At 43.8% G+C, this 15,341-nt stretch overlaps 1 protein-coding gene across 1 annotated transcript in view; it reads right to left on the reverse strand.

Moving 5' to 3' along the window:
- Positions 1 to 350: 350 nt before the first annotated feature.
- The window catches only part of ANGPTL6 (angiopoietin like 6), a 185,228-nt gene continuing 170,237 nt past the window's right edge, over positions 351 to 15,341 (reverse strand). Inside the window, exon 6 of the mRNA XM_069231790.1 lies at positions 351 to 3,336. Coding sequence (XP_069087891.1) covers positions 3,149 to 3,336 — 188 coding nt within the window. The 3' untranslated portion in view covers positions 351 to 3,148. The remainder of the gene's footprint in view (positions 3,337 to 15,341) is intronic.

The following is a 15,341-nucleotide window of genomic DNA, read 5'->3' on the forward strand; positions in this document are numbered from 1 at the left end:
AAAATATCTATTTTAATATTTCTATGGGGACTGTGCCAGTGCTTGAAATGGAAAAATAAAAGTGCAGGTACTCTGTGACAGAGTACCTGCTTGTTTCTGAGACGTGCCGGTACTATCCAATTAAAAGTATTACGTTTGTCTTGAGAAGTGCAGGTACTCTCCCACTCCAAATAAAAAAGTACCGGACGGTACCGGCCCATTTAAAGCACTGGACTGTGCAGAGGAGCCATGTTTATTTACAGGTACCTGTTCTTCAAAACCTGTTTTGCGCTTCTGAAATGTGAGTTCAGTGAGAGGCTTTAAATGCTACACATACATTCCTCAAATGTATAACATTTAAAATACAGTCCTTTTGCAAAACTAGAAACATTTTATTAGTAGGTTTGACGCTTAAGGAGACGTTGGTAATTTATACATGCTCTTCCACTCTTGTTGGTGTCGTTTTTTTTTTTCACTGTAACTGTGGACATGATATATGCCAAATGCTTCTGTTAATATTATACCTGTGTAATACAAAATATTTGAAAAAAGGTTTCAAATACATTTATACACTTTTAGAATAGACAAGAAATAACGTTCTAGAGACCTTCTCTTTCGCATGCAACTTATCTGGAGCTTTCTGTAGAGTTTATGCATCTTTAATGTAGCCGGAAGTACACTATTAATAATACACCTTCTTTACCAATACTTCAGTCATAAAATTTCTAGTTAATCTTTACAACTCTACTTGGTACTACTGGTCACACTCATAGCTCTCCTTAGTATATAAGATGTGTTTCTTTCCTCACTGTTTTGGATTTAACAGAATTCTCTGAAGATCCATATGATGGTGCAGCAAGAATCTGAGGGGCATATTTACAAGCGGTTTGCACTGCTGGTGTATCACATTTTGGGACATAGCGGTGGCGCAGGCTGCAGACCCATATCTACAAGGCCATTCAAAGCCACTTTGCGTGGCTTAAGGAGGTGTTCCATGGGCATTGCGGTGGGTGTTCCGACACAACACCCATGGATTTTGACACATTCACAGATTTACGAGGATTTGTAAACCTGGGAATGCGTCAAACGCCTATGCCTCCCCGGGGAAGGTGTAACGAGGAGCAATAACTTTATTTCTCCTCATTTTTCCTCTTTCTAATTGTGCTGCATTCTGCAGCACACATATAAAGAGGAACATGCCTTCATTGATAGTTTTTGTGCAGGAAGGTGTCCCTTCCCGCACAAAAACTATTGTTCCAACAGCACAGACACCCTTGCACTATGGTGCAAGAGGGCCTGTATTGGAGTTCTGCAGCAATTTCGGCACTGGTTGAAAGGACAGGAATGCAGCATATCACGTAATAGTTGCATTTCTGCCCTTTCGATTTGGTGTATGGCACTGCAGCTAAAAGGCTTGCAGTGCTGTCCTATGCCACATTTTTATAAAGGAGGCCTTACGTGTTCCACACTAGCTGAAGGAAAGGATGCCAAAAGGGGGCATGTGAGGATGTTTTAAATGTTGTCCATCTAGGTCTTTGTGGTTATCAGGCTGAGTGGAAGCAGGCACACATTAATATTCACCTGTCTGGTCATCATATGCAGTCATTTCAACACTTTCAGCTGTAATCGTTCAATTCAATGATTTTTTTTTTTTCCTAAACAAAACATATTTATGTTGAGTACGGTTAAGGTAGAGGATGGAGATAAATGGGGGTGTAGTTACGAGAGTGTTTCCTCATTTGGTTGATAGGCTAATTGGAGATGCAGAGTAAAAGCATAGATCTAGATTTACATAGATTCTATGTTGGTTTTCCATTACTTTTTTTAATGCAGACCCACTGCAAAATTACGACTGATATTTACAAAACAACCCAAATATCAATTTGTGGTGGTTTCTAATGAAAAGTAACACAACACAGGGCAGTGTGCTGCCTTACCTTGCTTTGTGTTGAGGGGGCATTCCATGGGTGGTCCATGGACGTTCATTTGATTTGACCCAAATCCACATCTACAAAGATTTGAAGACCTGGATTTGCACTAAAATCCTGCATCTCCCTGAGACTGGTGTAAGGATGAGAAATATTTAATTTCTTCTTGTCTTTTCCCCTTTGAATGTGTGCTGTATTCTGCAGAACACATACTACGTGAAAATTGCCTTTAGTGCAAAAAAGGACACCTTATGGCACAGAAATTATGCTGATCACAATGAGACACCCTTGCATCATGGAGTAAGGGTACCTCCGCTGGTGTATGGCTGCTGAAACTGCACTAGCGCAGGGCTGCACCACTTCTCTGTAGACCTCTTTGTTTCTCTCTCTATATGGTGCAGTGCAGCAAATTTGCTTGCTGCTCTGCATTGTGTGAATTCTTTGTAGACCTGGGCCACAGTGCACAAGGTTTTGTCCCTTTCAGAATTCAGTAACTTAAAGATTTGGAGGAAAAGATGACAGAGCGCTGCAGAAGGGTTTCAGCAACTTCTGATTACTCCCACAAATCTTGCAATAGTGTTGCTGTCATTAAGTAGCCCTTATTTATTATTTTTTTGGACAGGGTATTTTTGATTTACTTAAGTGAGTAAATAAAGACATGCATCAGACATGAAGGTCAGTTTTCTGAATGTACAGCCATGTAATTGTCAGAATGGGTCTTGTGAAAGCCAAGCATAGGATAAAAATAAATGCTATTGGCACAATGTTGTTAGCTCAATGCTAGAGATCATTATTCTGTTACTACCAGTTGCCACTAATTAAACATTGACATGATACACTGACACCTTTAGGTTTTGGTGGTTTTCCCAGTAACTAGGAGAACGTGATTCCCACTAGTACGTGGAATCGTTCTTATTCTACTGAATATCGGAAAGCTCATTTACTAGCCCATGTAAGCTAAATATGCTTTCTTATGATGAATGTGACAACTTGGGAGGTTGATCGCTATATTAAAAAACCTTAAAGCTTCATAATTCCAGTTTAACAGAACTATCATAATTTTGTCATTTACATCACAGATGAAAGAGCTGGGATGAATACATATCACTGGAAATATAGATTACACTTGGCAGTCGACCATGTTTGCATCCTTTATTTGTCCAACCGGTGTATTCATGCTGCTATTGATAGGTCTGCAGTATTGACTGCTACCTGGTGTCAAGGTCTGATGTCCCAGGATGCTATTTGCTCGCTTTGATCATCATTGCCACCTTCTTCAGGGAGTAGGCCCCTCCCCTAAACTCTGCCCAGTAGACACCATCTTGGTATCGGCTTCTGTAGTGGCCTCCTTTGTACCAGACACCGTTGAGATTAGAGTGAGCGCACATGTTGTACCACCAGCCACCTTTCTGGTAATGGGCACAGTTTCCTAAAACAAACAAAAAAGTGCAGTAGTTGACATTCTTGTCAAAGAATATTCAATATTCACTGTCCTAGAGATGGAAACTGGGAAAAGATATTGTTATAAGAATTATAAATTACTAAAGCAGTGTCTAGAATTCTAAACGAAATATTGTTTTAACAATTAAGTTGTAAAAAAATACAAATGCTTCTCAATTATGAGAAAAATCTGGCAAGTGTTTTCATATGGTGAGGTAGTTTTTTTTATTTGTGGTTAGATGTAATCTAGAAAGCAGCCCGCCAGGAAAATGGTGTATCCGCAATGTTCACAACCCATAATATGGTGAAACCTCGCAACAGAACAAATAGGAAGTAACAAATACACAAAATTTTGTCCAAGCTCCACCCATGCTCCCCAAATAGTTTATCGAGATCAGTGACTTCAAAAGTGATGCACCACAGTTGTTGCCTGATCTGAAACGGTACTTTAAGATTAGTTATTTTCTCATTTATTCATATTTCCACCTACAAAAAAAAATGTGCTGTGTACAAAAATGTGAGTTTTTTTTTTCTTGCTATCTTTAAAATTATCACCCTAATTAGGAACGGTTATGCCCAGACGCCCACCGGAGTCTAGCTAGCCTGGCTGATGAAGCATGATACCCTGAAACCAGTCCTAGGGTGCTTGTTTCCAGTCCAGAGAGGGCCTGGCTTGGCAGTTCAGGCTGGGCTATTCCCATGGGGAGCAGGATCAAAACTGATTACCATATGACTATGTCCAAACTGGAATGGCATGGGAAAAAAACGATGGATTTAGGGCCAGATCTCTATTTGGAGGTTTGTCAAGGGCAGGAGTAAATTTGTTTTCAAAATAGGAATGGGAAGGAAATGACCCCAACATTAATATGATAAAAAAAGAAGGGGTGTCTCGTTTTATCCCTGTGGAGGAAAAAAAGGAAAAATGTGATAGCATGCAATTATACTCAGGCAAGGCACTTTCCATTTAAGAATAGTATACTGATAGATACCAAAATACACCTAGGTCCTCATTACGACCCTGCGGACAGTGCAAAAATTGCAGTAAGACCGCAAACAGGCCGGCGGTCATTACCGCCCCCCCATTATGACATTGGCGGTTTGGCATATGCCAAACCGCCAATGTCCTGCACCGTCCGCCACAGCAGTAACAACCACCAAGCTTGAGACAACGGTCTCCAGCCCAGCAGCCGTCACTAATCTGCCGGCGGTATCAGGACACCGCATACCACCATGGATTACGTGGGGTTTTTAACCACCATGAAATCCATGGCGGTATGCACTATCAGTGCCAGGGAATTTGTTCCCTGGCACTGATTGGGGTCTCCTCCTCCCCTCTCCCCCTACCCTGAGTCCACCCACGACCCCCCTACTGCCCCAAAGGTAGTAGGACCCCCGCCCAAACGCCCACACCCCACCCAAACATACCCCCCACCCCATTCATGCATGCTCGCACCACTCAAACACATACACATACATACATTTCCCATACACACATTACATCCCTGCATACATACACGCACTCACACACGCCCTCCACACTCTCACACGCACACCCCCATGCATGCTCGCACCACACAACACCCCCCCACCCCCTCCCCTAATGGACGATCACCTTACCTGTTTTGGTGATCCTCCGGGAGGGAACCGGATCCATGATGGCTGCTCCGCCGCCAGCACCCCGTCACCAGAACACCGCCACACCGAATACTGAGTCGTATTTCGGTGGGCGGTGTTCTGATGTGGCGGGACGGTGGAGCAGCCTCCACTACACCGCCGACTGCCAGTAGGGCTGCTGGCGGCTCTTTGTCCAAAAAAGGGCAGAGGGTCGCCAGCAGTCATAAAATGGTTGGTGGAAGACTGCAAACACAATTGAGGTTTTCGGCCCGGGGGAACCGCAGCAGTCTTTGGAAAAGACCGCCGAGGTTGAAATGAGGGCCTTAGTGTAAAAGGGAGTTATAATCTACAACCATTTGTGCAAACCTGTGACTGCACATATTTTTATTTGTGAATTGGTGCCTCTGAGTCTGTTCCTGCGCCTCTGAGCATGTGCATCACCACCATCATCCAGGCGCAACACAGCATAGGCTTCCCTTTGTGTAAGTACCCATTAATACATTTTGTGTTTATATCATGTGCTGCTGCAGATCAGATGGATCGCATGCTCCTGCCATAAACTTGTTTTTCCCAAAAGTAGAGGTTCCGATTTTGAGACGACTAGTGATCCTTCTTCTGAAACCCACAGTGTGGTGATGAGAGCAGGACAATATATGTCTATTGGTGTACAGTGAATATGCATTTGAAAGATAATGACCCTTGTGAATATCCTACAGTGAAGTCTCATCCTTGGAAATGGGAGGGTGCATGTGAATCTACAGCATGACAAAGTGCAGACTGATTGTTACAGGTAAGTAATATTTTCGGTTTTCAGCATGTGCTTTTGTAGATTATTTGCTTTTCACAAGCTGAAAAGCAGTGCCTTTCTCTCTAACTTGGTAGCTTGCGAGCTAAAGTGGAAGCCTTTTGGAACACTCTTGTAAGGACAGTTTTCCCTATGCCTGCCTTTGGCTAGGCATGAATTTGATATTTTACTGGAAGGTATAGATGTGTCATCCGAATTCGGTCACTTACTGCTGAAACAACCTTGGTGGAGACACCACTTATGACCCTGCTTTGCTGATAATGGAAAGATGCAATAAAGGATGAATTTGTGCGATCTTCATGACCTAAGAACTTGTGGGAACTTATCAAGCTTGTCATGATGATTGAGACCTGTCTGAGCCAAGGGTAGTCTGTATTCTAGAAGCAAACCCTTTGGTCTTTCTTCTTTCAGTCTCCGCCTAGCTGCACTGAGGAGCCCATGCATATTGGTACTACTAGTGGTCCTTTTTCTGATGTCGAGAAGGGGAGAAGAAAAAAGGTTGGACTGTGCATGTATAGCACTGTTCAAAGGTACTTGGTAAATGATTGTCCAGTTCAACTGGTCAGACGTCAGGAAAACTCTAAATTCCATTCACTGATGTACTGCGGAACAGGAATAGCACAGATTCCCTGACCAATCCTATTTATCGACTTGGGGCCCTTCATGTCTATTTTTTTTTTTTTTTGTTCCACTCCAGTTCAAATTCTCTGGCAATCCAAAGATATTGACCACTGTTTTACCAGATTCCAAAGCTCGTGGACTGTATTTGAACAAATTCCCCTTCAACCAAAGAAAAGTCCAGTGGAGTTTCAGACTTTGATGGTTCTTCCCTTTCTTCAGGTCTTCCTAAGGGGATGTGTGTGCCCATGAAGGTATTTCTCTGAAATCATTTGGATACAAGCGCCCATAGTTAAGAAAAAGTGGTGCATCAGAGCTGATGCGCCACTTTTTCTGCACCCCCTATTGGCACCTAATGACTCCATGGCTGTGCCGTATTTATTATATGGCGCACCATGGTGGTTGCTATCACAATAGCATCAAACTTTTTGATGCTATTGTGGTACTTTGCTACACTAGTGCCAAATATTTTGTGGCTAGTGAACCAATGTGCAAGGAGGCCCACAGGTTTCTGTTAAATCTCTTAAATGCACTGCACTGCACCATAGGCATTAGTCACAATGGTTAACCCCAGTTTCCCAGGAGGAACCAGCTTGTTGGCATGCATTAACAATCCAACTTCCGGGGTTCATCAAGGCACTATGATAAAGGACTGCACAGTACACTGAAGGTTCTTCTGTCTAGGCCAGTGTGTCTGGCTGACACAAGTAACTTCATCCAATAGTGAATCGCCCTCAGAAGCACCCAGACACTCACTTTCAGCTATGGCACTTTGCTTTCCAACATCAAACAATTTTCAAATTCTTCTTCATTCTCTACTTCACAATTGGTCTGGTGAGGAATCCTGGAATGATAATCTGCCCTGCAATTCTAGTCACCAGGAATATGCTGAATATCAAACTGGTATTGTAGAGGCTTTGAGGACAAACGTGCTGCGTGGCAAGTGTAACTTTTAATATTCTCACCCTTGGGAGTAAAAATGAGTGGCATGTGATCGGTTAAAATTGTAAACTTCCTTCTCAACAAATAAGCGTAATATATTTCCACATCCCATAAAGAACCCAAAAGCTTTTTCGCAAAAAAATGTTTCTTCCTTTCTGAAGCATCGAGAAGCGCAACCAGCTGTAAACTCATCCTTCCCTTGCATATGAGACAAAGCAGCCCCCAATCCAGTACTACTGGCAGGTACAGGGAGAAAACAGCGTAAGTACAGATCATTGGGTTTAACAGCTACAACTCTTACAAACTCCTCTTTTACACATGCAAATGCATTCTCACAATCATGGCTGCAATTACCTGAATATCTTTTTGCTGCTTGTTGGAAAGGCTACACATGCGCGAAGCATAAGTTCAGCTATACATGCGCGAAGCATAAGTTCAGCTACACATGCGCGAAGCATAAGTTCAGGAATAATACCAAACTTCCCTTTTCAATGGAAAGAGTGACATGTTTGATGGGCTGAACCTAACCAGAACATGGGAAAAGACTGTCCTTTAAGACTAGATATCCTGGATACTCTATGTATTTTTTCAAGAATTCACATTTCCCTTTTTTAAGAACAACTATTCTTGACTGGAAAACAGACAGAACCTGTTCCTACCCGGTGGGAGCGAAAATCAGAAAAGCTTGCAACACAGTAATGCCTCTTACATCATTTAGCATGAATCCTCTGAAAAATGAATGCTTCTGAGGCCTGCCGAATCGGCTTTCAACAATATTTAAACAACCTGAATAGAGAAGTGAATGCTTTAAAATTACGGAATCTGATTCAAGCTCAAACTCATGATAAGCAGAATCCAGGTCCAATTTAGAACAAGCATTTGCAATGCAACGGGTCTCGCATTTCTCTGAGTTAGAGCTGTTAGCAGTTGTAAACTCCCAACCTGACTTTTCTTGCCTCATTAAATGGAGAAAAAGAGCACGATAGTGCTGCTACAGTTCACTCGTAGTGAAACTTATCGGCAAAAGTGCAATTATCTAGGTAACTGGCAAAAGTGCAATTAACTATGTAAGAGGGTCGTTGTCATGCAAAGTGCTCAACTTCTGCCAAGCGAGATCACACTGCAAAAAAAGAGAAAATGTAGTCCACAAACCAGACGGAAAACAGCGAGCCTCGTATGTTTTCAGTACTTGCCTGCTGCGCTCGAGGAGGGCTAACCATTGGAAAAAGGCATGACGTATGCATGCCTTCCACTAATGAAAGCAAGCAGATTTTAAAAGGCAAGCCCACGAACCAATGAAAGACACTGACGTGACATGGACCGGGCTCTGAGCCCTTTTCTAACTACTACAGTGATACGTATGCGCAAGTGCAGGCTCCACCCTAAAAACATTCAGGCCCCCAAGTTCAGCTAATTATAATTATTTCATTAATTTTGAACAAATGGATGAGAATCTACTCATAGCTCTCTGTTTAAACTACATAAATCTGCACAAACCCTGAGCTCTCCACTCTGTTTGCGTGCATCTGCTAACATGAGAAGGCCATATGGAAGACTCATTTGACAAAAGTTTGAATTATCTTTCTAAATCATTCCTAAAGCTAAACGTAACACCCCATACTTTCTGTTTAACAGGAATTGTACTGTCTTTTGTCCTGATCTTGTTCTTAAACCCATTTAACTTGCCTAGTGAAATTAGCTCAAAGGAATTCCATGAATAACCAGAACTTGGTCTTTCACTCCAGGCTTAAAACATTCCAAATATACCCTGGTGAAACCAGCACAATATGTTTAAGTTCTGGCCTACAAAATACAACTTTCATTGGAGACTTCTTCTTTCTTTCAAATCGAAGAACATCTTAAAAAGAAACCATCAACTCAATGTTTCTTCCTTCATAAGAAAAGGGAGACACATCCATGGTTGAACAGTTAAATTTTTTCACATACGCTTTCAAAAAGAACACTTGTTTTTATGGTAATTCTGGCTTCAGAGTCGACTAATAAATAAAGTACATTGTCACCAACATGATATCAACTTATAGATCAACACACTCAATTGGATCATCATATTTAGCATCTGCACCTTTTCCAACCAAACTCATGTCTGGAGGCTCACTCTGTGTAGATTCAACTGTAGCTATGACAGGGTCTTTCCCACATTCCGCTGCAACCTTATTCACAGCATATTGGACACTTTAACATATTTGAGCAAAATGTGCCTCAATGTCTGTATATTGCGTTGTTGGCTGAACATGGTTTAACCCTTGTGGTGTGTAGTGAAAACCACATTAGAAACCTATACTTTTTTTAATCTAAGAAATGGTTTGTTTAGTTCCATAAACTCTCTGAGAATTGTCATTTTTGTTCTTAATTCTCGAAGGTGGAATATGAAAAATGTGCTCTAATACTAACAAATGAAATGTTGGTAGTGGGCTATTCTTTTCTCTAAAAGGCTCCTGGCACATAGAAAATCTTGAGTAAGGAAGAGCTGGAAAACCTTCTTTGCTTGGCATCTTTGTTATACACTTGTATGATTACACAAAGAAGTTTTAAGAATCTGTCATGATTTAATTTCTGGTCATTGAGGAGAGAAGTCCACTTTAGATCTTGTTCTACAATCTTATGATGGTCTTTAATATCTCAAGTTGCTGAAAATTATATGTGTGCCTTCTGCAATATGTGCCCAAGGAAGAGCTTGTCATGACAAACCCGTCATATATGGACAGCACCTTCTGGTCCCTACACAACCATTACATACCATATCTGCAGAATGTACAACCAATACATTGCTATTGTGGGTATTTTTTTATGGTGAGACCCTTATGTTCTTGTGTCTATACACCTCTGTCCCACTTGGACAGTGTTACACAGACCTCTTAAAAGGGATTTGAGGATACATTCTGTGGGGTTGTGGGGGTGGGGGTGGGGGGAAGGGCTTACTGTGCTTGGGGGTGACTGGAATATGGTGGTGTCCCTGAAGATAGATAGGTGTTGCCAGCCAAAGAGGTCCGTAATTACCAGCCTACCCATTTGTCCTCCTTTATTGAGGCCCTGGGATTGATGGGTGTTTGGCACAACCATCATGCTCTGGAAGTGGGCTATACATTCTTCTCCTCTGTGTATGGCTCCTACTCCCACCTTGATTACTTTTTGCTTCCACACTCATATTTACATAGGGTTTTAGACATTACAGTATTGCCAAGAGGTTTGTACGATCACTCACCTGTGGCACTTGGGCTTCAGGTGGAGCCCTGGCACCAAGCCTTCCACTGGCGTCTTTCACTACAGAGCCCAAAATGTAGCAAATGCATGGAGTGCTCCATTGATGACTATTTCACTCATAATGTGGTTTTAGTACAGTCCCTGGTGATACTGTGGGCGGTATTGAAGCCCACATTGTGGGGGGTGGACAGGTCTCAAGACTTGGTCACAAACTTGAGGCCCAGATCAGAAATCTGGCAGAGAGAGGTCATGAATGGGATGGCCAAGCGATGCGTAGACAGCTAGGCCTTATCTGGCTACAATATTGGCAGCCTTTGTTGGATGAAGTTAAGTTGGCCTGGCAACCCAAAGCCGACTAAACCAATGGGGGAATAAGTTGAGCCAGATGCTACATAGACTGTGTCCGGGCTTTCTCTGTTAACCCCCCTTTCCGGCAATCAAGGATGGGTCCATTGTCTAGCTAACAGACCCGGAGGGGATCGTGAATAGTTTTGCCTCATATCTTGAGAAAATATACACTAGGAGGAAAGTACTAACTAGAGCACAGATAGAGGAATTTGTACAGTCACTGCCTCTTCAGACCCTCTCCCCAACCGATCATGTGTCCTTGGATGCTGAACTCGCGGTTGATGATCTCTCTGTGGCATTTGCGTGGATGTCTACAGGCAAGGCCCTCAGACCTAATGGTTTCAAAAGTATGTTTTTTAAGACCTATATGCCAAAGCTCTGTGACCACCTGCTGGAGGTGATTCAAGCAGTGTAGGCTGCAGCTGTCCTGTTCCCAGACTAGTGCCCTGCTGAAATTGTAGTGTTCCCAAAGCCAGGCTGCTCGGCACATGAACATTTGTCTTATTGCCCAATATCTCTGCTCAACCTGGAGTATAAAATCTTTGCTAAGGCCCCAGCAAATAGGTTGATATGTCACATTCCAGATCGGGTACACCCAGACCAGGCCACCTGTATACCCCCTTAGGCGACCCGTCATAATATTGGGCGTGTTTACAATGCACTGGCACTGGCTGATAGCTATGATGAACTGGCGGCCATCTTCCTAGCAGATAATGATAGTGTTTGACTCAGACATCTGGGACTACATTTTCCCTCCTTGTGCACCTGAACTTCAGCCTGCACTTTCCTTCTTACCCTAGCTTGCTCTACACAGGCTTAACGGTGTTGGTGTGGGCGGCAGGAGCTTGATTGTACACTTTCTACCTTCATTGGTGGACTCAACAGGGTTGTCGCTTGTCCCCCCTGCTATTCGCCCTTGCATTGGAGTCGCTAGCTGTATGGGTGAGGATAGATGCCCAGGTGCAGGGCTTTGAATAGGGGGACAGGCTATCTGACAGGTTTGCGCTCTATGTGGATGACGTTCTCTTCTTTCTCACTACACCCTGCAAATCATGCGTGTCTTCGGGGAGGCATTTGGTCTCCACATTAAAACCTATAAATTTACAGTGTTTGCAATGGATGCCAGCCCTCGGGTTCTCGGTTGGGCATCTGGACTGTGGGTCACCAGCTGCTGTTTCAAATACCTAGGGGTGTACATATCCTGGAGAGACAGTGGTGTGGAAAACCAATGTGGAACCGGTGTTTGCCAATATCCAGGAGGATATTGAAATTTGGAAGGTGCTCCCGCTGTTCCTGACCAGACGGTCAGCCATATTTAAGATGGTGATTCTACCCAGGCTCCTTTATCAATTGGAAAGCTTCCCATATGATATTCCACAACTGTGGTTCCGCAAGCTAAACTCAATACTAATGCCTTCCTGTGGGAGGGGGGAATTCCCTGAGTGGCCCTTAACAAAAGTTTCCAATCCACATATTGTGGGGGCAGCTCAGCGGTCAATGTGAAAACCTACTAACACGCAGCTCATCTTATTATCAATAAATGGTGGTGTGACGCATGGGGAGACCCGGCATATGCCTTAGATAGATGGGTGATGGGAAGTACCACCCTTAAGACCTACTTGTATGGCGGAAGCAAGTGGAGGAGTCTCTGCCCCGGCCATCAGTGTGGCATTCAACCTGTGGTGTTCCTCCCTTAGTCGCATAAAGTGTTGGGGCAAATTGACAGAGCAGACACCTTAGTGGCATGGCCGCTTGCTCCGACAGGTTGCCACACTAGAAGGATTCCAGAAATGATATCTTATTGGGATCTCCACCTCGGGGATGCAGGACATGAATCTTAAGACGTTCCAGTTCCTTCAGATAAAGTTCCAGCTACACCTCAGTCAATTCCATAAATATCTTCAGATCTGCTATGCACTGTTCCCATATGTCGCCTCTCTCCCAGAGCTTCCGGAATTCAATCCATTGGAGGGTAACCGCTACTTGGGTGACCTCGGGACCACAAAATCAGCAAAATTTACTAGTCACTGATCTCTGACCAACCTGACACATTTGGCCTCTTCCACGCTGCATGGAAAGCTGATGTGGGGGAGTTGGAAAATGAGGATGGACAGAAATCCTGGGAATGCCACCTGCTGCGGCCGTGGTGGCTAAGCTGAGATTGATTCAATTCAAATACATACACAGGGTGTACTACACGAGACAGGCTTTAGAGAATGGGTGTGATACCTCACTGACTTGCCTTTGCTGGGGGGCGACTAAGGGCGCTTTTTATCACACTGTAAAGAGCTGTCCCGAGTTAGACAAATTTTGATAGGGAGTACTGACCTGTATGGGTGAAGTCCTGTCTTGGCAAGTCCCAATGGATCGACATGTTGCCCTCCTTCATCTCACAGATATCCTTGATGGGAATAGGTACCAATTGACCTTGCTTCATCTGGGTCTCACACTGGCAAAGCGCGATGTTGCCACAGAATGGGAGGTGGCGATTTCCCCCCCCCCCCCCCCCCCCCTCCCCCTATTGGCAAGGAGGAAAAAGGGAATGGATTACTGTATGGGGATAGAGCAAGTGGTATATAAAGTGCGGAGTGACCCCCATTAACACCACAAGATATGGAAGAGATGGTGCATGTGACTGGACCTAGATCTGTACTGCTATATCCAAGCCGGCAACTTACCTGATGATGATGGACACTTGAACATTCAAGGTAGGGGATGGGCTAGGTTGGAGTGGGATGATGGGTTTGCAAATCTGAATTTCTTTAAGTAGGCAGAGGGACAGGGGGTTGGGGGTTGTGGATATAACAGGGAGCAGGCACATTTCAATGTTTCTGTTCATTTTTAATAAACTTTCCTTTTTCGGAGCTTTAAAGTTTAATGTCGGCCACGATGTATGTGGCATTTAAAACGAAACCAATAAAATATGTTTAAAAAAAACCATGGACTGTGTGATGTCAATGCAGCTTCTCTCAGTTTCTACAGTTTCAGTCCATTCCAGCGCTGTACCTTAGGTACCCGATTCATGTGACTACAGGTTTTAATTGGGAGAGATGTTGGATAACACTTTAGCTTTGACTTTGGATCTCAAATAAGCCACACCGCCCTGGTTTTCCCTGGATCCTAAGGTTTCAGAAATGCCCAGGGCTGGTAGACCTCCCTGGTTAATGGCTGACCCAGAGCCTGAATAGTGCTGCCATTCACCATGGCAAGTGAGAAGAAATTGGTATTTCTATGGCATAGTTTCGACATATGGACCAGTAGAAGGGGATAACCTCTCTCACCTGCCATCTCCTGGGGACAGATGGCTTACCTTCTACCAGGTATACCTATACCAAGATGGTCTAGCACCCTACCCAATTCCTTTTTTCAAATTTCGTCCCAGGTAAGGTGATGGGCTTTCAGCCACTTTGTGTGGGAAGACTTGGATGTCTACCACCAATCTGCATTTCTGAGGGGTGTCAGGAAGCCCACCAGATAATCCCAGGTAAGCAGATGGGCTTCCAGACACCTTGTGTGGTAAGACTGGGATGTTTACCACCAATCTGCATTTCTGAGGGGTGTCAGGAATCCCACCAGATAATCAGGGGAAAAAATTGAGAAATAGAGAAGTGTGAGGGGTTTTCTGCTGGGCACGGCATAGCATCCCCCACCCCAGGCACCAAAGTCTTTCTGCCACCTAAGGGAGGCAGAATGGGTGGGGGCTAACCCACTCTCTGGCAGACCATATTGTAAAACTACACCAAAAAGAAACCAGATTTTCTCCTGCTTGCCATGAAGATGAGGATGTTGCAGGCCCCGGGGCATAGAGGCTGTTGTGACTTTTAGGGCATGATTTGAGACCTGATTCCAGTGAATAAATAAAGATAAATCAAGTATACAGAATTTGGCGTCCACTGGGTTCCTGCTCCCAGGCTTCCACTGGGAAGATTGGGGGTTAACCCCCCCCCCCCCCCCCCCCCAGAATGACCGATCCTGGCGGCAGAGAGACTGTTTGGGCCTTTAGAAAGTCAGGGTACAGCCTAATATCAGGGAGCGCTGTCCTCACTCTATTATTCATTCATTAATTTACATTCCTTGGTACCTACTGGGCATTCTGCCCTCAAAGAGAGGACAGACAGTTGGTAAACTGCTAATCTTCTAACAATTGTTTGGCCTTTATGGGTTCAGAGTGTGGGCCTATGTCAGGGCAGAATGCCCTATCCATTTTTGTTTTTTAAACAAAATTTCCAGGTGCCCAGTCTGCTTTCTGCCACCTAGCCCCCAAATCAATGAGATTCTGAAAGTCTCTGAACAGAAAGGGAGGCACTTTTGTCTTCCTGCTTCTAATTTTCATACCTACTCTTCTACATTTCTATCCTGTCACTTGCTAATACTATTGTTAGTAATTTTCTGGACCCCCTTCTCTATGCTCTTGCTTCATCTGTACTGGTGTTATAGACATTAAT

Source organism: Pleurodeles waltl, chromosome 4_2 (genome assembly GCF_031143425.1).
Source record: "Pleurodeles waltl isolate 20211129_DDA chromosome 4_2, aPleWal1.hap1.20221129, whole genome shotgun sequence".
Taxonomy (NCBI): Eukaryota; Metazoa; Chordata; class Amphibia; order Caudata; family Salamandridae; genus Pleurodeles; species Pleurodeles waltl.